We start from the raw sequence: 26,496 nt of genomic DNA, 5'->3' as shown, positions 1-26,496 counted from the left end.
CTGACTATGGATATATTACTTACTGGTTGATAAAGCCACACTTGAAATACTGCATTCAGTCTTGGTTGCCACGATGTAAAAAAGATTTGGAGACGCTAGAAAGAAAGCAGAGAAGAGCAAGGAAGATGATTAGGGGACTGGAGGCTAAAACATATGAAGAACGGTTGCAGGAACTGGGTATGTCTAGTTTCATGAAGAGAAGGACTAGGGGAGACATGATAGCAGTGTTCCAATATCTCAAGGGCTGCCCCAAAGAAGAGGAGTCAAGCTATTCTTCAAAGCACCTGAGGGCAGGACAAGAAGCAATGGGTGGAAACTAATCAAGGAGAGAAGCAACCTAGAACTAAGGAGAAATTTCCTGACAGTTAGAACAATTAATCACTGGAACAACTTGCCACCAGAAGTTGGGAATGCTCCAACACTGGAACTTTTGAAGAAGATGTTGGATAACCATTTGTCTGAAGTGGTGTAGGGTTTCCTGCCTAAGCAGGGGGTTGGACTAGAAGACCTCCAAGATCCCTTCCAACTCTGCTATTCTATTCTATTCTATTCTATTCTATTCTATTCTATTCTATTCTATTCTATTCTATTCTATTCTATTCTATTCTATTCTATTCTATTCTATTCTATTCTATTCTATTCCTCAACATCCTGAATTTCTCAATAATCTAAATGCCAGAAATAAGACCTTAATTCAGTATCTTTCAGGTAGACATGGAAAATTAGAGATGGTGCAGGTTCATGATATGTTCTCCTATCCTTTTCTTTTTCCCAGAATCACCTTCTCCCCTGAACACACCGTTCTTACATGTGGAGAATTTATGAATGCTAGGATTGTGCATGCTGGCCAACAGCATGATGGCGCTCAGATGCGTTCCAGTTTTGAACTTCTTTCGATGGAAGCAAGGATTAGGGAGGTGTCTGAAGGTGGGACGTAGGGGATAGTGCTTAGATGGTCAAGAAGCAAGAGGGATTTGGTGAGGGGGAAATTTTGGAATGATTTACTCTTTTAGGTGTGCTAAGTTTAAGCACACCTAAAAGCTTAAGTTTTTTTTAACCTCTTCAGGCGAAGAGGTTGTAGAAAAAATGGTCCAGTTTCCTCTTGAAAAAGCACCTTTGGGACATCTGTGGCCTTCAGATCATTTGGCCGCTGTGGACGCTTTAACTGTCCAGCAGAGGTGACCAGAGGGCATATTATCATCCTCACAACCTTTTCAACTCAACCGGTCTTGCTCCCTCTTGGTTTAACACTGTTCGTGACCATTCCAGTCTCCTTAAAAGCGTTTCCACCTCTATAAATGAAATTAACTTCTCCATCCCTTAATACTTGGGGGGGGGGTAGGGTAGAAAGTTCTGAAGCCCAGAACTAATCTCTGGCATTAGCCTACCACTCAATTTAATTAGAGATGACTCTAGAACCATCAGTCTAGTGCTTAATCAGTTAACTGCTTCTTGATAGGGAAAAAAAACCCCTGTGATAATACAAACCAGAAAATATTTTATGGAAGGGAAGAGGCAGATAAGAGTTGATTTGGTTTTTTTAAGCTCTTGGTTAAAGGTAAAAGTTCCCCTTGTATATATGTGCTAGTCGTTCCTGACTCTAGGGGGCGCTGCTCATCTCTGTTTCAAAGCCGAAGAGCCAGCGCTGTCCGAAGACGTCTCCGTGGTCATGTGGCCGGCATGACTAAACATCAAAAGCGCACAGAACGGTGTTACCTTCCCACCAAAGGTGGTCCCTACTTGCATTTTTTACGTGCTTTCGAACTGCTAGGTTGGCAGAAACTGGGACAAGTAACGGGAGCTCACCCTGTTACGCAGCACTAGGGATTCGAACTGCTGAACTGCCGACCTTTCGATCGACAAGCTCAGCCTCTTAGCCACTGAGCCACCATGTCTCTTCAGCTCTTGGTTACTCAGCTATAACTCAGCAGTGAAGAACATGAAGCAGCCAATGTCTTTCCTTTTTGAATTAAAGCCAATAGTATTTGCAGAGCAGAATACTTCAGTTGGGAAGTGTATCCAACATTAGCAGTCCTCACTTTTCCATTGTTGCTGAAGTTGCGGCCAAAAATTGACTGAATTCTCATGTATGCCTTCTGGAATGAAATCTGTCAGAATCAGTAATTAGGTTGTCACAGCAAGAGCTTTTACGCTGAGCATTAGCGTGCCTGGACATACCCGAACATTTAAAACCAATATGTGACTATTCTTTACATTTTTGGGGGGAGAAGGAGGAGAGTGGCTTTAGCTCTTGAATCGTGAGTAATTGTACTCAGTTGCAAGTTAAGTTTTAGTTGCAACAAAGATCATTCTGGTTCCAGGAAATTTGCTAGGCCGGAACTCACTCATTTCCACAACAAAGAATAATTAACATCTTATGATTAATGCAAGATCCGTTATATAAAATGGGTGATGTATTTCCATTCTTATAGTTAATAATATAATTAAAAAATAAGTTCTGAAAGAAGTTGTAGTTGAGATTGTTATTCAAGAAACGCAAAGGCTGTATCCGTATCTTGAGGGCAACCTGCGCTGTGATGTTGTGAAATGAATTAATTAATCTGAAAGGCAACAAGAAAGGCATTGAAATATATTTAAATATATTTTCTCTGAGGATGGCTCAGCCAAATGCTCTACTGAATCTATAATGTAATGTTTCCTCAACCTTGGCAAATTTAAACTGTGTGGATTTCATCTCCCAGAATTCTAGCAGGGAATGAATGAACTGTTCATGACTGATGACAATACCCCTAACTCCAAATCCCATCACCACTGTTCCAAGTCAAAAAACCAGATTTACTATTTGACCCTCTCACTGTGAGTGAGGCCCTCAGTAACCTGGAGCAGGGTCATTCTGGACTTGAACCCAGATTGCCCCTAACTCTAGACCAAGGAAAGCAGGACCAAGGGCCTGGGGAACTCCACTGTCAAACCAGCCACAGAGTCAGCAGCTCAGGCAGGGAAGCTGCTATGTACCAGGAGTGGAGTGGAGTGGAGTGGAATGGAATGGAATGGAGAAGAGGAAGAATGGAATGGAATGGGGAAGAGGAAGAATTGAATGGAATGGGGAAGAGGAAGAATGGGATGGGGAAGAGGAAGAATGGGATGGAATGGGGAAGAGGAATGGAATGGAATGGGGAAGAGGAAGAATGGGATGGGGAAGAGGAAGAATGGAATGGAATGGGGAAGAGGAAGAATGGGATGGAATGGGGAAGAGGAAGAATGGGATGGAATGGGGAAGAGGAATGGAATGGAATGGGGAAGAGGAAGAATGGGATGGGGAAGAGGAAGAATGGAATGGAATGGGGAAGAGGAAGAATGGGATGGAATGGGGAAGAGGAAGAATGGGATGGGGAAGAGGAAGAATGGGATGGGGAAGAGGAAGAATGGAATGGAATGGGGAAGAGGAAGAATGGGATGGAATGGGGCAGAGGAATGGAATGGAATGGGGAAGAGGAAGAATGGGATGGAATGGGGAAGAGAAATAATGGGATGGAGAAGAGGAAGAATGGAATGGAATGGGGAAGAGGAAGAATGGGATGGAGAAGAGGAAGAGGAAGAATGGAATGGAATGGGGAAGAGGAATGGGATGGAATGGGGAAGAGGAAGAATGGGATGGGGAAGAGGAAGAATGGAATGGAATGGGGAAGAGGAATGGGATGGAATGTGGAAGAGGAAGAATGGAATGGGGAAGAGGAAGAATGCGATGGGGAAGAGGAAGAATGGGATGGGGAAGAGGAAGAATGGAATGGAATGGGGAAGAGGAAGAATAGAATGGGATAGAATGGAATGGGATGGAATGGAATGGATTGGAATATAATACTTTATATGGCCAAGTGTGATTAGAAGCACAAGGAGAAGCAGACGCTCTCAAAAAGAAAAAAAAAGCAGATAGACAAGTAACAATCCCATCTGATTCTTTCTAGCCCTACCTCACAAGTAGAGTTTACATCCATTTACTTGTGGAAAGTGCCCTCATGGGCCCTGAAACTACAGTCTTCTAGATGACAATTCCATGTTGATGCTCCCCTCTCTGGAGTCTCAGCTGATGCCATGCCCCAAACTCGGGGGAACTCCCATCTCAGTGTCCAACCAGATAACACATAATGTACTCTCAGCCACTGTTATAGACTGGCATGACATTCTTCATCATCAGTGGTCAAAAGCTCCAATGACCAGGTTGGAGCATAGGTAATTAGAATGCACCACTAATACCAAACACTGGGACACCTTCCTTCAAAATGCTACATTTGTTAATTTTAGCCAAGGCAATGAAAACCCTAGGCTGCAACCTCAGGTTTTAAGCATTGGCTGAGGTCTTTCAGGCTACACCCAAACCAAGCAAGTGGCATTATGGTATAGCTCGTGGTGTGAAACTTGGCTCTGTGATTGAATACGTAGACCAAGTTGCATTTTAGAGAATCAGTGTTTGCTTTAAGAAGCTCCAGCATGATTCCACCCTTCATCTAGAGAAGTTATGTTGGAAAGGCTGCCCCATTGGATGGTTGATGGTGTTGGGGCAAGACAGCACTCCATCTTGGTAATAGCCATTTTGGAGTTATTCCAGGGGTGAAATGCTCTCAGTTCAGCCCGGTTCTACCAAACCGGTAGCGATGGCGGCCAATGGTTCGGAGAACTAGTAGCGATGGTGGCGCGAGGCCTGGTCATCGTTACTTCCTGGTTTTAAGCAGGAAGTAATCTGTTTTTTACCCTCTGCACATGTGCAAAAGGGTTTGTGCATGCGCAGAGGGTCCTAGCGCTCACATGACGTGGTGCGTGCCTTTCGGAACCAGTTGGGAAGGTAAGGTTTGTTTTTTCTTTTTAAATTTTTGATTTATATGCCGCCCTTCTCCGGAGACTCAGGGCAGCTTACAGTGCGTTAAGCAATAGCCTTCATACTTGTGTATATTTTTATACAAAGTCAGCTTATTGCTCCCACAAACTGGGTCCTCAATTTACCTACCTTAGAAAGGATGGAAGGCTGAGTCAACCTTGAGCCTTGGCGAGATTTGATCTTACTTTAATTGCAGATAGCTGGTATTAAATTACAGTGCTTAGTCTGTTGAGCTATCCAGGCTCCTATGTAGGTTTCACCCCTAAGTTACTCCTCTTCTTGGCTTCTTTTCTTTAGCAATAGCAGTTAAATGAGGATGCTTTACATCCCTCTCTAAGCAGTTTACAGAATCAGCATATTGCCTTCAAAATCTGGGTCCTCATTTTACTTGGAAAGATGGAAGGCTGAATGAACCTCGAGCTGATTAGGATCGAACTGCTGACGGTCAGCAGAATTAGCCTGCAATACTGCATTCCAGCCACTTCTCCACCAGGGCTCTTAGGAAGGCCCTGAAGATTGCTTTATTCCTACAGGTCTTTGATCCGTGATAATGGCTGTTGGACCCCACTGCTTATTTTATGATTGCATCCATGATTATGTTATGTTTTTTCTTTTGTAGTTTTGGCTGCTGTGCTTTGGCCAGGGTCTTAATGAATAGGAACATAATACATATTGTAAATCAATTAAAATGGTATTAAATATGCCTTTTTTTCCACCTAGGTGTATGAGTTAAATGGTATCCCATTGATCCTGGATAACTGTAGCATTGATGACAATAATCCTTGTATCCTTTTTATTAGCATCATCATTTTAAATTAAATACGTATCCTTTGATGGGGCTCAGATTTGTATATCAGTTCTTTGGGAATAATACAGAATTGTTCTGGTGCCTTGAAAAAGGCTTGTAAAACTCCATTCTCGAGAAAGTTATTTGTAAAAGTAATAAAGGCGGGACACAAATAAATAAAACGTTTTGATCTACTCTTGATTCTTTCTCTTTTCATAATGACAGTAACTCAAGACTACTCTGTTTGCTATTGGCGTTGAAGCTGTTTTGTAATGTGGTAAGTTGTACTATTTCTTTCAGAATTTCCTCCCCCCCATCTTTATTTTTTTTTACCAACAAGAAGTAACAATACATTTTTAATACAAGGTATTAATTTTTTCACTTTGCTTTTTATTCTGGGTTATAATTTCTTTACAGTAAAAGAAGATGCTGGAGAACTGCAGGAGGTAAGATTTCACACTATCTCTTGCAAGTATCTTCAAGAAAAGTTAAACGTAAATTGCAGTTCCTTTCTCCCTCCCTGTAATCTACTTGACTGAGTTTTGAATCTCTTATGCTAAGATGGCCTTACCTCTTTTGATGGGTAACAATCAAAGAGAAAAACTATATCTTTTTGGACAGGTTTTTTAAAGAAAAGAGTTTGGTTGTAGCTCATTATATCTTGTTCTCTTAACTTTCTGAATATCCCAGATTCATTGTTGTCACATTAAATTAGGATTAGTAATCATACCTAACCAAACTTGGTCATTGTAGTTCATCCTGAATTTTTTGCATCAGCTAACATCTGCTCAGTCATCTGAACCAAACAAATAGATTAACCTGCACACTTTATTACGTTTGACTAGTGAAATATATATTTAATATAAACATCTTAAAAAGAAAGATTTTTGTTGATCGAAGTAAGAGGGTTTGAATGGAAAGCTCCACAGGAACATATGTGTTTTCTAAAGTGTTTGCGATAAATATGCAAAGTCTCCAGAAGAGACAAGGAAAGAGGGTAGAACAAGAAGCAATGGGTGGAAACTAATCAAGGAGAGAAGCAACTTAGAACTAAGGAGAAATTTCCTGACAGTTAGAACAATTAATCAGTGGAACAACTTGCCTCCAGAAGTTGTGAATGCTCCAACACTGGAAATTTTTAAGAAGAAGTTGGATAACCATTTATCTGAAGTGGTGTAGGGTTTCCTGACTAAGCAGGAGGTTGGATTAGAAGACCTCCAAAGTCCCTTCCAACTCTGTTATTCTAAATCCTGACAGCTAATGAGCCTGTGGTCCTTTGGATCTTATGTGATATGATTCCTTAGAACTGTGGAGAATCTATGCTTCTGCATCCTGATTTCACTTCTTGGGCTGAAGGAACTTTAGCATGCCCTCAAACAACCAGAGTACTGGGAGTGAGGGATCCTTAGAGAATACCACTAAGGAAGATTTACCTCTAAGCTTCATGTCTTTTTATTAAATGGGAACCAACTGGTGCCTCCTTGAACCAGTTTTATTTTGATGTTGGTTTGAAAGCATTTTGTGTTAAAAAAAAAAAGTAAACATTCTAATACAAGATAATTCATTTTAATTTTGCTGGATTCAACTTTTATCCCGAAAATGGAAAAATGAATAGAATAGAATAGAGTTCTTTATTGGCCAAGTGTGATTGGACACACAAGGAATTTGTCTTTGGTGCATATGCGCTCAGTGTACATAAAAAGAAAAGATACATTCATCAAGAATCATAAGGTACAACACTTAATGATAGTCATAGGGAACAAATAAGCAATCATACTAGGAAACAATATAAGTATAATTATAAGTATAGTTTTATTTCTATACCGCCCTTCTCCCGAAGGACTCAGGGCGGTGTACAAATATAAATCGTAAGGATACAAGCAACAAAGTTACAGTCATGCAGTCATTAGTGGGAGGAGATGGGCGATAGGAACGATGAGACGATTAATAGTAATTCAGACTTTGTGAATAGTTTGACAGTGTTGAGGGAATTATTTGTTTAGCAGAGTGATGGTGTTTGGGAAAAAACTGTTCTTGTGTCTAGTTGTTCTGGTGTGCAGTGCTCTATAGCGTCGTTTTGAGGGTAGGAGTTGAAACAATTTATGAAGTGTGTATGCGGTAAGATAAACTGCACTAGATCTGGAATAAGGTCCATTTAGCCTCATGCACGGTTGTCCGTTAGAAGCCACTTTCGATGTCATTGTGCCATGAAGTCATTTGTGTGGTGATTTCAGGGTGCATATGACATCATTCCTCCTTTGAACACCAGTGGCCTCTATTCTGTTCCCCTACTGGACAACAAGGTCTCCTCTCCCACTGATCTTTCCACCCAAGTAGCCTCGAGCCATTTATCGCCCCCAAACATGATCTGGGAATTTGGAGCTTATTCTTTTAACATCTGTTTTATAGTCCCTTGACAGTAAAATTGGGAGGAATGGCGTCTTAGATATGAAGGAAGGGAGCAATAGCTAGCAGGCAGCCATGAATAACCTCAATGAATTTGTCTAATCCTCCTTTAAGGCTCTCTCAGTTGGTGGCCATCCCTCCATTGTCTGGTGATGTGTTAATTATGGACTTTTCTCTCTGCTCAGCGATTCAGCTTCTCTTGAGTTAGAGAAAGGGGAGAGAATTTGCCTCCCTGATCTTCCAGAGCTGCCTGCAGGGTTTTTAACATCCAAGCTTCAAGGCAAAAGGGGTTAGTGAGTCAGGGTTAACCTTGGTTTGTCTGCATAAGACCTATGTTGGGTCGTTTTTTTCTTGAATAAAGCTTTTGAGTAAATGGCCTCTCAGCTTGATTTTTGAAAACTTAACATAATTTAATTATATATATGCATATTCTTTCTAGCCAGGTTTTACCTACGTAAGCTAAGATGTTCTACAGCCCTTAGCTTACGTAGGTAAAACCTGGCTAGAAAGAATATGCACATAAAAGCCTATGAAATATATATATATTTTCTGAGGTTTTCGCGGGTGTTTGTATGTAGGTCCTTAGTTATTCGGGTTTTCTCCCGCGTAAAATTGGAGGTTTCTTGGCAATCTCATTCGTCATCTTCAGGCTGGTGTCTTCGGCTTCGTGCTCCTTTTTGGCGTTTCAAGATAATCCTATTCCACTGCTGGAATGGCCTGGGAATAGCCCAGACCTTAACCCAATTGAAAATCTATGGAGCCGACTAAAGAAACTTGTTAGTCAGTAGCGACCCAGCAATAAAACCCAGTTAATAGAAGCCATCCTTCAATCTTGGTTTCACTCCTAGAAGCACAAGGCCGAAGACACCAGCCTGAAGATGACGAATGAGACTTCGTCGAAACGTTGCCAAGACACCTCCAATTTTACGCGGGAGAAAACCCGAGTAACCAAAGACCTATATATATATATATATTGGTTTTCTGAGGTTTTTGCGGGTGTTTGTATGTAGGTCTTTGGTTATTCGGGTTTTCTCCCGCGTAAAATTGGAGGTTTCTTGGCAATGTTTCGACGAAGTCCTATTCGTCATCTTCAGGCTGGTGTCTTTGGCTTCGTGCTTCTAGGATCACACACATTGCTTCTAGAGAAACCAAGAAACCTCCAATTTTACGCGGGAGAAAACCCGAATAACCAAAGATCTACATATCTATATCTATATCTATATCTATATCTATATCTATATCTATATCTATATCTATATCTATATCTATATCTATATCTATATCTATCTATCTATCTATCTATCTATCTATCTATTGCTTAGTGGAAAATTTCTAGTCCTCTTCTACCACAGCCTAACCTAGGAATGTTTTGCGTGTTTTTTTTTATAGGAAGATCAAGGACTTTCTCCTTTGTTTCTAAAAAGCCTTGCATCTTGGTCATCCGGATCTATTGATATGACGGTTTTCTATCAATTTGACATCCCTAATTACAGCCAGTGATCATAACGCAAGAAAATAAGAGGGGAGGTTTTTTTTGTTTATGTGTTCAGATAACTCCCGCCCCCACCCCCAAAAAAGCAGGTGAAACTTCAAAGATATAGTCAAAAATATGGAGAAATCTTCCCCAAATGCACATGCAAAAATCACCTCAATAGTTCACTCGCATACACGAAAGGGTCATGAGCCCTCTCCACATTTCACCATTCCTCTTTACCTCAGCTCCTGAAATGGAGGGGGGGGGTTTCATCTATGGATCCGTGCTGTAGGAGGTTTCATCAAGATACAGTAGTGGCCAAAATTGTGGAAACCTTTCGGGAAAAGTGTATTTTTGAGGTTTGATGGCTAATAACACCACTTTTTTTTGGCGTTTCAGGATAATCCTATTCCACTGCTGGAATGGCCTGGGAATAGCCCAGACCTTAACCCAATTGAAAATCTATGGAGCCGACTAAAGAAACTTGTTAGTCAGTAGCGACCCAGCAATAAAACCCAGTTAATAGAAGCAATCCTTCAATCTTGGTTTCACATGATAACAGCTGCAGAACTAAAAGAGTTGGCTCCCTCCATGGGAAGACATTGTAAGGTACTAAAGGTTACCCAACTATTAACTGACATGATAATTTTTGTATGTCTCGTTTTTTCTATGGTGATAATTTTTGTATATTTCATTTTTTCTACGTCTTTCACTTTTCTTCTTTATACTGTAACTGCTATTCTAATAGAAGCCCCTTCATAAAAGTTATTGCATTACATTTGTGATTAAATTATATTTCTGTTGATATATAATTTTATGGTACTACTCCCAAAAAAAGTGGTGTTATTAGCTCGTTTTAGAAAATACACTTTTACCAAAAGGTTTCTACAATTTTGGCCATTATTTTAGATACAAGTGGGTTTCTTCTTCTGACCTAGGGATTGTTGGGGATGAGGAAAGTCCCTCTGGAAGCCTTACTTCAGAGTAAACTTGTTTCAAATCAGAGAGTCCCTATGTTCATGAGTAAAGGAGAAGGAAATGATGACAAGGAGTTTTGTGTGGTTCCTGCTTGATCTTGAGAAACCAGGATTAACACCAAAGATGGCTTTCAAACACTTCCGTTGGGGAAGGGGGGAGATAAGGATAAAAATGCCCATTAAGTCGAGCTCATGCGGAGCAACCATGTGGTTTTCTTAATAATTGTGGGCCACAGTTGTATTCTCGTGGAGGTTCCTTAACTTCTCATATATCTAGCCTGGTGGGAGGTGGAGAGGGAGAACGTTGCAAAACTGTCCCTGGTCTTTGGGCAGCTGCCATGTAAAAATGGGAAAAAGACACCCCCCCCCCCCCCGGATTTCCATGATTCCTCGCCTTAAACCATCTGATTCAGCCACTGCAGGAGCACATTTAGTCTCCAACTGGCCTTCTTACACTCCTTCAAATCGCTCCTGCAAAGAACAGCAAGTTTGGGGGAGTTGGAGGGGTAGGAAATGCAAGGGCTGCTGGGAGGGGCTGGAGGAGGGGGTCTGCAGAATTGGTGCTACTCATCCATGCTTTTTCCCCCTTGATTTATCTGACCTTCCTTCCTTGCCTTTGACATCCATCAGGACCCAGGAAGCCTTGGGAATGGAACAGTTAGGTCCTTCTTCATCATTGCTCTTCTTCCTACCGTGGGATGGGAAGCCTAGTGAAGCAGCTTGAATTTCTCTTCTTCCTGTTGAGGTTTTTCACGAGGGTCCTATTATTTCATCCAGCACCATGTTGGCCACGTGGTGGAGACCCATGGAAGTATGCCTGGAGCCTGGAGACCCATGGAAGTATGGAGCCCATTAAAAGGCTAATGGGCTATAAGTGCATCCTTCTCTGCTTTTATAATTATAGTTTTTACTAATATTTAATTCACTGATGGATAAATGACACTGTTGTGTTTCAATTGTGTACTGTACATTGTCCAGAGTCACATGCAGGTGAATTGGGCAGCTCCCCTGTTTCCCCGAAAATAAGACATCCCCTGATAATAAGCCCAATCGGGCTTTTGAGCATATGCACTAAAATAAGCCTCCCCCCCTCCGAAAATAAGCCCTCCCAGAAAATATTTAAACACTGAGCTGGAAACCAGTTAAGATGGCAAGAGGAGCCCCATCTTGTTCCACGCGCCCCCAAAAAGTAAAACCTCCCCGAAAATAAGGCCAAGCGCTTATTTTGAGGTTCAAAAAAAATCTAAGACGGGGTCTTATTTTCGGGGAAACACAGTATATAAATTCAATCAATCAATAAGAATTTGTGTAAAAATGCAGAGGGAAGTACTTAGTTGCACTAGACCAGGGGTGTTAAACTCAAGGCCCGCGGGTCAGATCCAGGCCGTGGGGTGCTTAGATCTGGCCCATGGGGCCGCCCTGGAAACAGCAAAGGAATGGCCGATGGGGCCTCTGTCAATGAAAATGGAACTCTGTTTTCGGCTGCGAACTGTCAGTGAAAACGGGGCAAAACAAACTAAAAACAAAACAAAAGGAGAAATGTTTCCCCTTTTATATTTGAGCATGCAAGAAGGGACCGGAAAGGAGAAAGGAAAAGAGGAAAGACAAAGAAAAAGAAGGAAAGATAGGAAGAGAGCAAGAAAGGAAAAATAAGGAAAGAGGGAAGGAAGAAGAAAGGAGAAGGAAGGGAAGGAAGGAAGGAAGGAAGGAAGGAAGGAAGGAAGGAAGGAGATTATAATGAGAATGTGGGAGGGTTGAGGGAAGTCCTGCCTTAGCACTTGGGCACCACAGGTGCCCCCGACACGAGTGGCGTTGAGCTGGCCACCCTGGCCCCCCAAGGTCAAACACAACCCTGATGCGGCCCTCAGTGAAATCAGGTTTGATACCCCTGCACTAGACAGTAACTGCTCCTCTTCTCCAGGTTTTTTTTCCCAACTCATAAGACCTTTATCCTATTCCAAATAGCAATTTTTAAGAATTGGTAACTTAAACTGGCGCATATGCATTAAAAAGTTGAGATAGACATTTTTTTTACATGAAGCCAGTTTCTGTCCAATTTATGGGCCTTGTAACAAAACCTTTCCTTACAATCTGATAATTTCCTTCCTCGATTCCTCCTTCTGAAAAAAAAAAGAAAATCTGTTCTGCATTAGCTGGGAAAAAGAGGATCCCCTTACCGTGGAGTAGTCACCCGCCATCTCTGGAACTACTTCGGAATAAGTGGATTCAGGATTTCAGCCAGGATGATCTTCCACAACTGCCTTCAGTTTTTGCACACATGGTTTTGTGTTAGCTGGTAGCAGACAATTCTGATGATCGACAGTTTAATGTCTGGTTGATGAAAGGAAGTGGCTTTTGACCTGTAGTAAAAGCTTCTGTGTTGTGTTAACATCAGTTGGCAAACTGTCCCTGCAACTGAAATATCGGGAATACTTAAAAGAGGAGAAATGGGGGTTTTGTCTTCTCTGAGTGATCAGGCTGCTGGCTACCTAGAAGGAACCAAAATTGATAGCATTTGCGCAAGGAAAACCTGCGGTTTCCCTTCTTGCATTGGTTATCGGAGATCTGCACGCCGACGGTTTTCCCTTGGATAGAATGCCGAAAATATATTTTAAAAAGCTAATTTTACAGATCTCCGTTTGAAGAGCGTTTTCCATCATTTTATTCCGCCTGCCAATCATCTTGGAGGTGGAGGCGAAATACTTTTGACCTCATGGCAGCGATTAGTATAATTGTGGTTTGTGAAACCTCAGGTTAAATCTAAGAGAAATCAACTTGCTGCGGTGTACAACAATGGCAGGTTATTTTGTGTTATGCCAGGAAAGACTTTCCTGGGGAAAGCAACCCGTTTTTCATAGATAGTTATAGTGCAGCTATCTGTGGGGAAATCCATCGGGGCCAATGAAAAGGAAAACAGGGATGTTATATATTTTAAAGGTGTGAATGCCTTTTCTATTTAGTACAGTGAAATAATTTCAAAACAGTAATCAGGTCCTGTTGGAAACCAGACAGACCATCATAGCAAAAGACGGCACAGTATGTTACACATTTCTGGGATCAAAATATTCAAAATGGATTTGAATAAAAAAGGCAAATAAATTAAAATGTCATCTAGGATAGGATAGGATAGGATAGGATAGGATAGGATAGGATTCAATTCAATTCAATTCAATTCTTTATTGGCCAAGTGTGATTGGACACACAAGGAATTTGTCTTTGGTGTATATGCTCTCAATGTACATAAGGAGAATAAAATACATTCATCAAGAATAAAAAGATACAACACTTAGTGATAGTCAAGGTTACTAATAAGCTATCATTCTAGGAAGCAAATAAAAACAATATAATTGAAAGATACAAGTGACATGGTTATAGTAATAAGTGGATACTTATTACTATAGTGGAGATAGATACTAGTAAGGAAGAGAAGAATAATAATAATAGTAATACAGTCTTAGTAAATTATTTGACAGTGTTGTGGGAATTAATTGTTAAGCAAAGTGATGGCATTCGGGGAAAAACTGTCCTTGTGTCTAGTTGTTCTGGTGTGCAGTGCTCTATAGCGTCGTTTTGAGGATAGAAGTTGAAACAATTTATGTCCAAGATGTGAGGGGTCTGTTTTTATTTCTACAAGAAATAAAAGTAACTTGTCAGTACCAAAGTAAGCTGAACAAATGGAAATTGTTGTAATACTCACATTTAGAGCCCAAACCTGCCTGGCAGAGTTTGTCTGTCGCAAAACACACAGGGAGTAGTTCACAAATTCCCCTGATCTGGTCCCAAAAAGATAACAACGTGGAGAACAGCCAAATGTGTATATTTAGTCGAATGCTAGAATGGGTTAAACTGTGAGGCTCTCTTGTCTCAACTGAAAGAATGTCTCAGTTGCTGAGTCATTTGTCTTTTTACCAGTTAATTAATAAAACGAATAAAAAATTAAAATACAATGTTAGTTTAATCATAAAGTATAGGATTTCAGTGCAGCCCGTCATTGGTGAAATGGTCATGCCATTTCAGATAATGAATAGGTGCTGACATTTGCAGCAAATATTCAGCCCGTATTCATTGTCTCAGGCAGAATCACCCAGAAGCCATTTTACCAACCATTTCCCTTTATTTATTCATGGTCACGATGTTACTATGACAGCATTTTTCAAAATACAGGGACTGCATTTTTTTAAATTTTTTTTTTGGGATAGTTAGAGTGCAATTTAATGCCGCAATTAAAACGCTATGTAGCAGAGGTGGTATTCAGCAGGTTCTGACCAGTTCTGGAGAACCGGTAGTGGAATTTTTGAGTAGTTCGGAGAACCGGTAAATACCACCTCTGACTGGCCCCGCCCCCATCTATTCTCTGCCTCCCGAGTCCCAGCTGATTGGGAGGATTTTGCAGTAACCTTCCTCTGGATTGAGGTGGGAATGGAGATTTTACAGTATCCTTCCCCTGCCACGCCACCAAGCCACGCCCACCAAGCCACGCCCACAGAACCGGTAGTAAAAAAAATGTGAATCCCACCACTGCTATGTAGGCCATATTAGTGTGATTATCTCATGTTTTCTCTGTGGCATCTGAATTGGGAGAAATTGTGGATGGAGAATGGTGTTGAAGGCAGTGAGAGGTTGGGTAAGGGTTAAGCAGCGGGAGCTGAATTGTGATATGATTGACGCTGAAGGGGTTTTGGGGAGCCAGATTTATTCTGGAAAGAGCTGCATCCCCCAAATCTTTGCCTCGATTGTCTGTCGTCAACTGAGATTGTCATGACCATAGTCTTCCTTTCCAAGTTAGGAGAAAGAATACCGTAGTAATCTGAAATCTGGATTACAGTATTATAATATACTATTTAAGCAGCTGCCATAGGATTAATTCAGAAGCCAATGCAGAATATAGCAACTAAGATGCCAATTGTGGTGTCCTGCCACCTAGATTTATGATTTATATCTATGATGAAAGATCTGCAGTGGGTTGCCAGGGTTTGTTCCTAAACTAGGATGTATTAGCAAGTCTCCTTCCATAGATAATACAGATACAAAACCCCAGGCTCAATAGCCACCAGGACAAATCTAGCTGTTTTATGACTTATGGATGCCTGCTTGATGTACCTTCTCAGCCATCAAGGTGACCATGCCATAGGTACTCTTTGAAAAGCTAATTTTTGTATTGACATTAATATTTCCCTTTAATATTTATGGGTTTTTAAAATAGTTTAGGATTCTTGTTCGAAACGGCTTTGTTATCATATAAATTAAAAGCATTTGTTCCATTTCACTGCAGTTTTACTGATCACAGCTTTAACGGGATAAAGTAACCAAAACTGGAAAGTCCCAAATATTGTACAGAAGGTACAAAAACTAATGTCTCCCAAGACACGCCCAATATCCTACAGCTGGGGTGCAGTTGTTTCTTCTCCCTGGAAAAGATAAAAGAAAGTACAGCAAGAGTTAAGAGTCAAGTTAAGAGAATTTAACTTTAGATTCCTAACAGCTTATTGACTTTGGAAGAATTCATTTCTTCATTAGCTGGAAAATGAACACAGCAATTTCTTTTTTGGTGGAAGAGGCATGAATTTATGGCATTTGATTGGTGGTCCTTTGTGTAGAACCATTTTCGCTTCAGATGATCAACCAATGCCTCCTTGGTACTCAAAAGATTTAATCCCTGAGATTTAGTGGTAGCTCCCAGTATTGCCAGTCTCTGCTTCAGACAAGATATCATTTAGTCACTTCCTCTTGAGTTGAAGAATAGAATTAGAATGGAATGGAATGGAATGGAATGGAATGGAATGGAATAGAATAGAATAGAATAGAATAGAATAGAATAGAATAGAATAGAATAGAATAGAATAGAATAGAATAGAATAGAATAGAATAGAATAGAATAGAATAGAATAGAATAGAATAGAATAACAAGAGTTGGAAGGGACCTTGGAGGTCTCCTAGTCCAACTCCCTGCTTAGGCAGGAAACCCTACACCACTTCAGACAAATGGTTATCCAACCTCTTCTTTGAAACTTCCATTTTGGAGCATTCACAACTTCTGGAGGCAAGTTGTTCCACTGATTAACTGTTCTAACTGTCAGGAAATTTCTCCTTAGTTCTAAGTAGTTTCTCTCCTTGATTAGTTTCCACCCATTGCTTCTTGTCCTGCCATCAGGTGCTTTGGAGAATAGCTTGATTCCCTCTTGTTTGGGGCAGCCCCTGAGATATTGGAAGACTGCTATCATGTCTCCCCTGGTCCTTCTTTTCATTAAACTAGACATACCCAGTTTCTGCAACCATTCTTCGTATGTTTTAGCCTCCAGTCCCCTAATCATCTTTGTTGCTCTTCTCTGCACTTTTTCTAGAGCCTGAACTCTAGATAGAGATATGTTCACTCTATCCACTAAGGGCTAGGTTGTCACCAAGGCTTGGAAAGGGTTTTTTTTAATGAAGTATTTTATATTCTTTTTGTTTTATTGTTTGGCTTATTTTTTACACAATTAGTAGTGTGAGATCTTTGGATAAAGAGTGTTGTGTTCCATTTCTTTATTTCTATCTCTTTGCAGCCAAACCACCCCCTATGAATGGTATATTGAAGTCGTTGAAGCTGCATCGTGCAAAGTTAATAATGTTAATATTCTTTTTTAAAAAAAAATTACAATTTGAAAAAAACCCACTAAGAACATTTAAAACGGCAGATTTACATTCATGTTGAGGTCCTTTCTGAAAATAGAGAAAGAATGAAATGCACTTCTATAGAGGGCTATGTATTAGAAGGCAAATACATCTGCCAAGTAGTCATTTCTGAAACAGCATCCGCAGAATAATAATGCTTATTAAATCTAACCAACCAGGGGGCATATAGTATTAAACAGTACAAAATTTTAAAAAATTAACATCCAAAGAGCAGTTGTCATCTGCACACTCCCTTCACAATTCTGCAGATATTTCCCCCAAATAATGTGTATCACCGAAGATTCTGTTGTATTCTTTTGCCTTTTATTAAATCATCTTGTACCGTTATTATTTTTGCTTTGGCGGTATTGAAATGCATAAAACTCTGATTTGATATCATGACAGTCACTTGTGGATGGGCTAAGAACAGTTATGTTCTTAGCCCATCTGTCTGTGCAGGCAACTATTTAACATGTAACAAGGTGTTGTGGCTCCGTTACCTGAGCCTGTGTCATCGGCAGGAGAGGAATTCGAGAATGAAGGAGAGGAGTTGGCAAGGCCTCCCTCTCCAGGACCCTCCTCTCTGGCAATGCCTTCGGTGTCCGCTGAAGGGCAAAAGATAGGGCGGGGGCCAAGCACGTCCACGCAGCCACAGGTGGACAGTGATGAAAGTAATGAGTCTTGGCTGGATCCTCGACAGCGTCGCAGAGATAAGCGCGCGCAACAGAAGAAAAGGCGTGCCAGAGATTAGGCTGAGTCACTGGACCACACCCCACAGGGTATAAAAGGGAGCGTGGTGGCCAGTCAAGCCTTGTGACGAACAAAGCTGAAAGCTTCCACGCCATTCTGCATTGCTGGACTTTTGCTATAGGCTTTGCTGGATTATATTTGGACTTGATTTACTCTGTAATTATTGAACATTTTACTTTGATGTACCAGAAGCGGAGAGAAGTTATCTCTTCCCTTCGTGAGTAATAAACTCTTGGCAGGCAGCCACTAGGTTGCTGCCAAGTTCCGTTATCATAAGGAAAAGGATTTTGTCGGCTGGTTTGGTTTTTAACTCTTGGACGTCTGTTGGTGTGTGTGTGTGGGACGGGGACAGAACACAAGGGACAGTTCTGATGCTTTCCCACAGATCTTGAAAAATAAATTTGAGACAGTGGTGGGATTCAAAATTTTTTACTACCGGTTCTGTGGGGGTGGCTTGGTAGGTATGGCATGGCTTGGTGGGTGTGGCAGGGGAAGAATACTGTCAAATCTCCATTCCCACCCCACTCCAGGGGAAGGATACTGTAAAATATCCATTCCCTCCCCAATCCAGGGGAAGGTTACTGCAAAATCCCCATTTCCTCCTGATCAGCTGGGACACGGCAGAAAATAGATGGTGCGGGGCCAGCCAGAGGTGGTATTTGCCGGTTCTCCGAACTACTCAAAATTTCCGCTACCGGTTCTCCAGAACTGGTCAAAACTTGCTGAATACCGCCTCTGATTTGAGATCTTGGTTTAGATCAATGTCGTAGTACAGAAAGAGCAGCCCAGTTGGAGTTGTGAGTATCTGGGAAGTGTGAACAGAAGGAGATGCTAGATCTGGAGACAGCCATGTTGTATTAGCTGGCATCTCAATGCCATTTTACATCATTATATTTTTAAGTGTTGCATTTCAGATGGTTAAGCAATAATAGTTGAAGGGTGTTTTCTTTTATTGAAAAATGTAGCAATGTGCAGAATTTTTGGTAGCGGAACCTATCTGGGCACAGTCCTCCAGAACATTAAAGAAGGGCTGGTTGAAATAAAAATAGCTTTTAAAACTGAATATCATAGGCATGGAATGTTTGGCTTTACATTGTCCAAGAGTGTGATTTTTTTCTTCCCTATTTTTAAACGCAAAGGATTTTCAGTTACATATAAATTATAGGTTTCGATTAAAAATGTCACTTGAAAATATGGGCAGCTGCTGTGGCAAGATTGTATGTGCATCATTTTTTTTGGTTTTAAGCTAGCATTATAGGCTTGACTTTCCTTTTAAAAGCTGCAAATTTGACAAATTTGACAGTGCTTCAAAGAAACCTCTTCATATCTACAGTTGCCTTCATCTAAGAGATGTAAAACAATTAATTGTTCTGATCTGAATTATCGCTATGAATCTTTCTTTTCCAAGTATTCGGTTGACCTTGAGTTATTATTAACATCACTCTTGCCAAATTGAAATTTCCTTTCTTGGCTATATCAGAAAATGAGTGGCTTCTCAAACTCCGAAGTGACAAATTGTTAAAGACGCCAAAAAAATCCTAAAGTGAACCAAAGACATAAACCTAGATTATCCTTATAGATGATGTGCCCTTGTTGAAAGCCGCATGCAGTTTCTGTGCGAGCAGTCAGGGTTATTGGGGATTTTTTTGCATAGTGGTGGTGGTGAGAGAAGCAAGTCTGCAGGCAGTAATTTCTTTCAACTATTTCTCCAGGTCTAGCATATTTTTTTAGTGCTTCCAGGCTGGAGAAATCTCATCTTCCTCATTCCAGTGTACAAGGGTCATTTGTCTTCCCTCCTCCGCCTTTCATCTCCTATATTATGGAGATCTGTTGACCCGAAAGGAAACTTAGCAAATGCACTGGTTATCATAAAAGCATGCAAACCCTATTAGATCAGGCCACATGTTTCTCTACCCACACCGACACCAAACAGCACCAGTTGGATTGGAGCAACACAAAAATCCTCGGCCATGCTACCACCTGCCATGCTCGTGACTACATCGAAGGCTGGCCACTCCACAAGCAATTCCATCAACAGACCTATTGACCGACAGCCAGCCTATCAACCCCTCAGAATCCAAATCCACCACACAGCCAACCAGAGACAGCACTGACCCTCAACCAACCCATGCAACCCTCCCACCACCAGCAGATCTCCCAATGACCCTGACCTCATGTAACCACAAGGCCCATTACAAGAATCTCACTTGACACACCCACAGCCGAAGCCCTTATAAACAGAAGAACGCTGACAATGACATCCCCTAAACTCCGCTGCAGATGTTACCTAGCCTGGTAACCAGGGGTGTGCTTCAAAAATTTTAGCAAGGGGTTCTCTGCCCGGTTGCTGGGTGGGTGTGGCCATGGTGGGCGTGGCCTAGTCGACCTGCACCATGGCCGGGGGGTTGGTGGTGGCTTTTTGCCCTCCCCGGGCTCTGGAGCTTTCCTCGAGCCTCCGGGAGGGTGAAAATGGCCTCCCCAGGCTCCAGAGGCCCTCTGGAGGCCATTTTCCCAAACTTCCGGTAGGTGTCCCCGCGCGCCCTGCGCTTACCTGCATCCAAAACAGGCCGCGTGGGGACTCCTGGGAGGGACAGGGTGGAGCAGGAGGGGCCAGCCAGGAATGGGATTTGGGGGTTCTCTGAACTGCACCGAATCTTAGAGGTTTTCCCGAACCCCTATGAACCCCCAGCAGCCCACCCCTGCTGGTAACAAAACGTTCAGAAACCCACCCACAAGCTCACAGAACGAAGCTCTTTCTAGCCTTGTATCCTGTTCCACCAGGACCTATAAAGAGGACAGAAGGACTGTAGTAGAAGCAGATTGTCTCGAGCCTGGAAAAAGAGGAAGACATTGGTGGATTTGGGCTACTAGTCTCTTTTAAAGCTGCTGCCACCTCTGTGGCTATCAAGATGTCCTGATGGTACCAAAACCCCAAAGTAGCTTTGAGGAGAAGCGGAAACAATACACGTATTAGTTCTAAATCTTGGCTGACCCCAGGCTCTAATACATGGGAAAAGGAGACCAATTTTCCTTAAACTTCTCTATAACTTTCCTCTTTTGTGCCCTTGTTTTTGCGTTAAACAGGTTTTACGAAGGAGGCCTTCTAATTTATGGTTTGGGATCCATCTTTTTATTTTGTCCAGGATTGGACATGTTGTTCCGAGTGTGGCCACTTCTATAAAAATATGAAAGTATTTGCCATTGTATTTTTCTTCTCTCTTGTATTTTGCCTTTTTCTGGAATTGCTTTGCCTCACTTAGTAATGATTTCTTCTCCCCAAGTTTTGAGTTGGCCAGATATGTGTGGATGCTGAAAGTTTTTTTCTAGATTATTTTATGTAAGGAAAATATTTCCTACAACCCTAAGAAACAATACAAAGAAATACCAAAAGGGTTCTTCTGAATGGCGCAAATTAGCATTGCATTTCACTCGACGGTAATTACTAAGATTGTAGTTTAAACCAGGGACATAAATCTGGGCTGCTTTTGTAAAAGCCTTCTCTCCTATATTTGCAGAGAGCATCCAATATTTTTTTGGGGAAGGGAAAGAGGAATGGTCATCTTACCATACCATTAAAACCAGGTTCATCGTAATGCTGCATTGTGTTCCTAGTTTTTAAGGAACCCAAAGCAAACGGGTCAAATTGGAGCTACAAGCGATTGCTATGTTTTATTTTCTTTTGTTGCATTTGGCAACAAACAGGCTCCTGTTTGTCGTAACTATGGAAACTTCAGAAGCACCCTTTCAAATGCTGCATATACAATAAAGGGCTTAAAGTGTTGGTTGGATTATAGACTTCAGAATATGTCCAACCTTCTATCTATCTTTTGAAAAAAGAACAAGAGGGTAATGTGAATATTAACCGAGGGCTTTGTTTAATCTCCTATGACACTTGTGTCTTATGTGCCATCCAGAGGCCTCTGGCTCACAGCTCACGCAGTGGATTAAGGAAAACCATGCATATTCATGGCATTGAATTGGAAAGTTGCACAAGAAAAAAAGAAAAAGAAAGAAAGAAAGCTATAAATCCACTACAACACCCAAATCCCCTTTTTTAAAGAAACTTGGCAAAGTTCCTCGGAGTAGACTAAAGAGAATAACATGAACAGATAAATAAGATATTCCCTATGTTTTTCTATTGCTAGCATCTATATTGTTTCACAATATTACTTACAGTGCCCTTGAGTTAGGATTTCAGGCTTTACAAATATTCAGAGAGTTTTTCCTTTTTAATTATAGGACTAGTTTACGCAAGGCGTTATTTTAGTTTATGCTGTGTGATGGCAAAAATACGGCATTTTGCAATTTCTGGCTAAACGATGGTGCTTTGGGTGATTGTTATGAAGAAGGACCAATTCATGTGTATCTAAAGCTGATTTATAATCCAATTCTAAGTGTAATTGAAATAATATGCTCCTTACTATGATGCTTGTCGTGTTCATTTTAAGGTGGGATATAAATCCACGCTGAAGCAGTAAGAGCCTATTTTAGATGCTAGCGAGAAATTTATCTCTTTATTTCTTGTTTAATAATCATTAAAAATATATAAGTAGAAATTCAGTGTGCAATAAATCACCTGTTTGATGTATAGCTTATTATCTCGGCTAATGGTAAATTAAAGGTGACAGTGCTAATATTGAAACTATTGTCAAGTCCCAATAGAAGATCATTCTGAAAGCTGTACTCAAGCCAGTGAAATAATGGCAATGTATGGTCATAGGATTAGGACTGAAATATATGGGAGTCTAGAAGAGAGTATTTGCAGCTCAGGGTTGAACTGGGGGTCCTTGGTATACTCTGAGCTTGGTTGTTTTAGACGAATTAGACGTTTCATTACCCAGCTAGGTAACATCTTCAGTGCTACGTAATGAAATGTTTGCAAGAAAACAGCCAAGCTCAGAGAGTACCAAGGAACCCAAATTGGACTCTTTTCCCCATCTTGGATTTCAGTGATGACTATTTCTTGAAAATCTTATCTCATCATCAAATCTTTCTTATGGTCATGGACCAGCACAAAGAGATTTATTTAAAAACTCTTCCTCTTTTGAATTGCTAAATAATCTGCAGAGCTATTCCTAAATTATGTCAGACACAATCACCGAAATGCAATTGACTTTCTGTCAAGTGATTTCTCATCCATTCTATTTTTTATTTTCTTTTACTATGTGCTACATCAGATTGGCATTATTCAGTTTTTAAAGGTGAACTGCATTCTCAATTTATTGAAAGAAATTGGGTTAATCTCTCACCACCAAATCAAAGGCCCTTGTGCCACTTAAAAAAAAAAATATCTTAAAAAAATTTAGATAGATTAATTGTTCAATATTAAAGTTTTTAAGGTGCTAAAATCTATTTCTCTTTGTCTGAAAACAAGTTATTTATACTTCTCTGGTACTCTACTCTTGGAATACGGGGAACAAACCAGTGGTGAAATCCATTTTTTTTTACTACCAGTTCCCTGGGCGTGGCTTGGTGGGCATGGCAGGGGAAGGAGACTGCAAAATCCCCATTCCCTCCCTACTCCTGGGGGAAGGATATTGCAAAATCTTCATTCCCTCCCCACTCTGGGGCCAGCCAGAGGTGGTATTTGCCAGTTCTCCGAACTACTCAAAATTTCCGCTACCAGTTCTCCAGAACCTGTCAGAACCTGCTGGATTTCACCTCTGGCGCAAGCGCAATGGTGGCATTTGTAGGTTCTCCGAACTGCTCAAAATTTCCGCTACCAGTTCTCCAGAACCTGTCAGAACCTGCTGGATTTCACCCCTGGAACAAACACTATAAATAAATAGTCTCATCCGTTCAAAGATCCAACTTTGTGCTAACTTGGCTTTGTCAGATTTACAAGCAATATTCACCATCCACGTTCTCCAAAATTTCTATAGGTTTTATCCTGATTTTAGTTGGCATTCTTGCCCCACCCAGAAAAGCCTTGCTTGCCTAGGTCTCCCTGTCGGCAAACGGCCGTATGAAACTTAGCAAGAAAATATGAAGGCTCCGAGTGAATTATGCATAGCTTTCTCCTAGATGTGAAGCTACACGTAGCAAATAATTGGTGCCCTACAGGCACGCCGCTTTGTGAGTCAGAATTCCTCCTTCTGTAGGTGCATTGAGAGCAATTATATTTTGTGACATAACATTTTGCTTGCAGCGTTTCCGTAAGTACTTTTAATGGATGTGCTCAGAAAATAGTTTCTATCGATGATAATGGAAATGATTAAACCTCTGTCTAATGTTTGCCTTCAACTTTGCTCAAAGGGGACCACCATGAAAGGATTGTTCAGGGCTATCTTACTTCTTAGCCTCCTGAGCAAATGTCTTGATAATTTTTTTTTAAAAAAAACATATTTTACATATTTTACAGAAATATGTTTCAAGCTAAAACAAAGCATTTATGCAAAGAACAACCAATGAAATAAGCAGAGGCATAGAATCCAAATCACGTGAACTATTAGTACCACTCTATATATCCTTAAGGGAACACGGTGGCTCAGGGGCTGAGACGCTGAGCTTGTCGATCTGAAAGGTCGGCAGTTCAGTGGTTCGAATCCCTAGTGCCGCCTAACGGGGTGAGCTCCCGTTCCTTGTCCCAGCTTCTGCCAACCTAGCAGTTCAAAAGCACGTAAAAAATGCAAGTAGAAAAATAGGGACCACCTTTGATGGGAAGGTAACAGCGTTCCGTGCACCTTTGGCGTTGAGTCATGCCGGCCACATGACCACGGAGACGTCTTCGGACAGTGCTGGCTCTTCGGCTTTGAAATGGAGATGAGCACCGCCCCCTAGAGTCAGGAACGACTAGCACATATGTGTGAGGGGAATCTTTACCTTTATATATCCTTAGTAAGACTACACCTGGAATGCAGCATCCAGTCTTGGTCACCACGTTACAAAAAAGACGTGGAGACTTTGGAAAAAGTGCAGAGAAGAACAACTAAGATGATTAAGGGCCTGGAGACTAAAACATATGAAGAACGGTTGCAGGAATTGGGTTTGGCTAATCTAGAGAAAAGAAGGACTTGGGGAGGACATGATAGTATTTCAGTATTTGAGGGGCTGCCACAAAGAAGAGAGGGATCAGCTTATTTTCCAAAGCACCAGAAGGCAGGACAAGAAACAACAGATGGAAACTAATCAAGGAGAGAAGCAACCTGGAATTAAGGAGAAACTTCCTAACAGTGAGGACAATTAACCAGTGGAACAGCTTGCCACCAGATGTTGTAGGTGATTCATCATTGGAGGTCTTTAAGAAAAGACTGGGCAGCCACCTGTCTGAAAAGGCATAGGGTCTCCTGCTTGAACAAGGGGTTGGACTAGAAGACCTCTAAGGTTCCTTCCAGCTCTATTCTTACTGAAATGATGCAGAGTAAGAAGAAAAAGCCATTAAAATTTAAGGGGGGGGAAAAACACTTATCTACGTCTGGGTTTATTGTTCTGCAGCTGTGATCTTGCAGACATTTAAAGTAAACCGTGTTTAAGTACAGTGGTGTTTACATTTCTGTTGACATATATAGGATCGTGCCATAAGTCTCATTCCTGTGGTTAAACCCATTTCGTTTTAGGCTCTGGAGTGTTAGCATAAACTTTGACATCTTTCTAGCAGCTTGTTCTTAAATCGATCCTTTAAAGATATGGAGGGATTTCTGTTTCCTAAAGGTTTTATTTTATGGCTACAACATACATATAAATATATGATATTGATCTTAATTCTGCAATGCACCTTTTCAGAGCTGGCCTGCCTGAGCTCAGCTCAGCCGTTAATCCTAACCTGTTTTTTTTTCCCCCAACACAAACGAATGTGCTTTTTAAAAATAGTTGAAATAAATAATACTACTTGCTTGAATGGATGCATGCGTGCATGTTATGCTTTCCCCCATATTTAGACTTTAGCTTGCACCAAAATGAAGTTGCAGAAATTCCTTGACACCGTTGAACAGTTATAAACCAGTGGGCAGTTTACGCCATTCATAACCTGACAGAAGAAAACGAGAGGAACCAGGAATTCATTGCCCGGATGGAACAGCAAGGCCCTGCGGATAATCCGGTCCTTGAGAGCCTGGGGCTGAAAATCGAGTCGAAAGATCAGAAGCTGACTTTAAAATCTGTGAAACAGATGCCAGATCCATAAGTTGCTACCTACAAAAGACTTTTCCCCTCCCATAAAGGAAATATATATATTTGTTCTAGATGTGAGATCAATAAAACATCAAATGAACTTTTCAGTGGTTGTTTTGGGGACTGATTTTTTGAAAATACCGTATTTTTTGGAGTATAAGACACACCTTTTTCTCCCAAAAAAGAGGGTGAAAATCTGGGTGCGTCTTATACTCCGAATGTAGCCCCGCCCAGCCTCTCCAATGGAGGGGCAATTTTTTCAGAGGCTGAAAACATCCGAAACGAAGCTTCAGAAAAAAAGCCTCAGAAACGGAGCTTCAGAAAAAAAGCCTCCAAACAGAGCTTCAGAAAAAAAGGCTCTGAAAGGACGTTTCAGAGGCTTTTTTTCTGAAGCTCTGTTTCGGATGCTTTCAGAGGCAGAAAAAAAAGTTTTTCCTGAAACAGAGTTTCAGAAGTTTCAGAAGCAGAAAAAAAAGCAAGACACAGAGCTCAAAACCAACAAACCTGT

General features: G+C 41.1%; 1 protein-coding gene across 1 annotated transcript in view; it reads left to right on the top strand.

Moving 5' to 3' along the window:
• ATXN10 (ataxin 10) overlaps positions 1-26,095 on the top strand; it is a 76,237-nt gene extending 50,142 nt beyond the window's left edge. The window contains exons 10-11 of the mRNA XM_070947133.1: positions 5,555-5,618; positions 25,811-26,095. Of these exons, the coding sequence (XP_070803234.1) occupies positions 5,555-5,618; positions 25,811-26,001 (255 nt within the window). The 3' untranslated portion in view covers positions 26,002-26,095. The remainder of the gene's footprint in view (positions 1-5,554; positions 5,619-25,810) is intronic.
• The last annotated feature ends 401 nt before the right edge of the window (positions 26,096-26,496 follow it).

The sequence above is a fragment of the Pituophis catenifer genome, unplaced genomic scaffold, assembly GCF_029215685.1.
Source record: "Pituophis catenifer annectens isolate HBS135680 unplaced genomic scaffold, rPitCat1.0.hap2 SCAF_7, whole genome shotgun sequence".
In the NCBI taxonomy this organism is placed as follows: Eukaryota; Metazoa; Chordata; class Lepidosauria; order Squamata; family Colubridae; genus Pituophis; species Pituophis catenifer.
The sequence above is the reverse complement of the archived record's forward strand: the minus strand, read 5'-3'. Positions and strand labels throughout refer to the sequence as shown.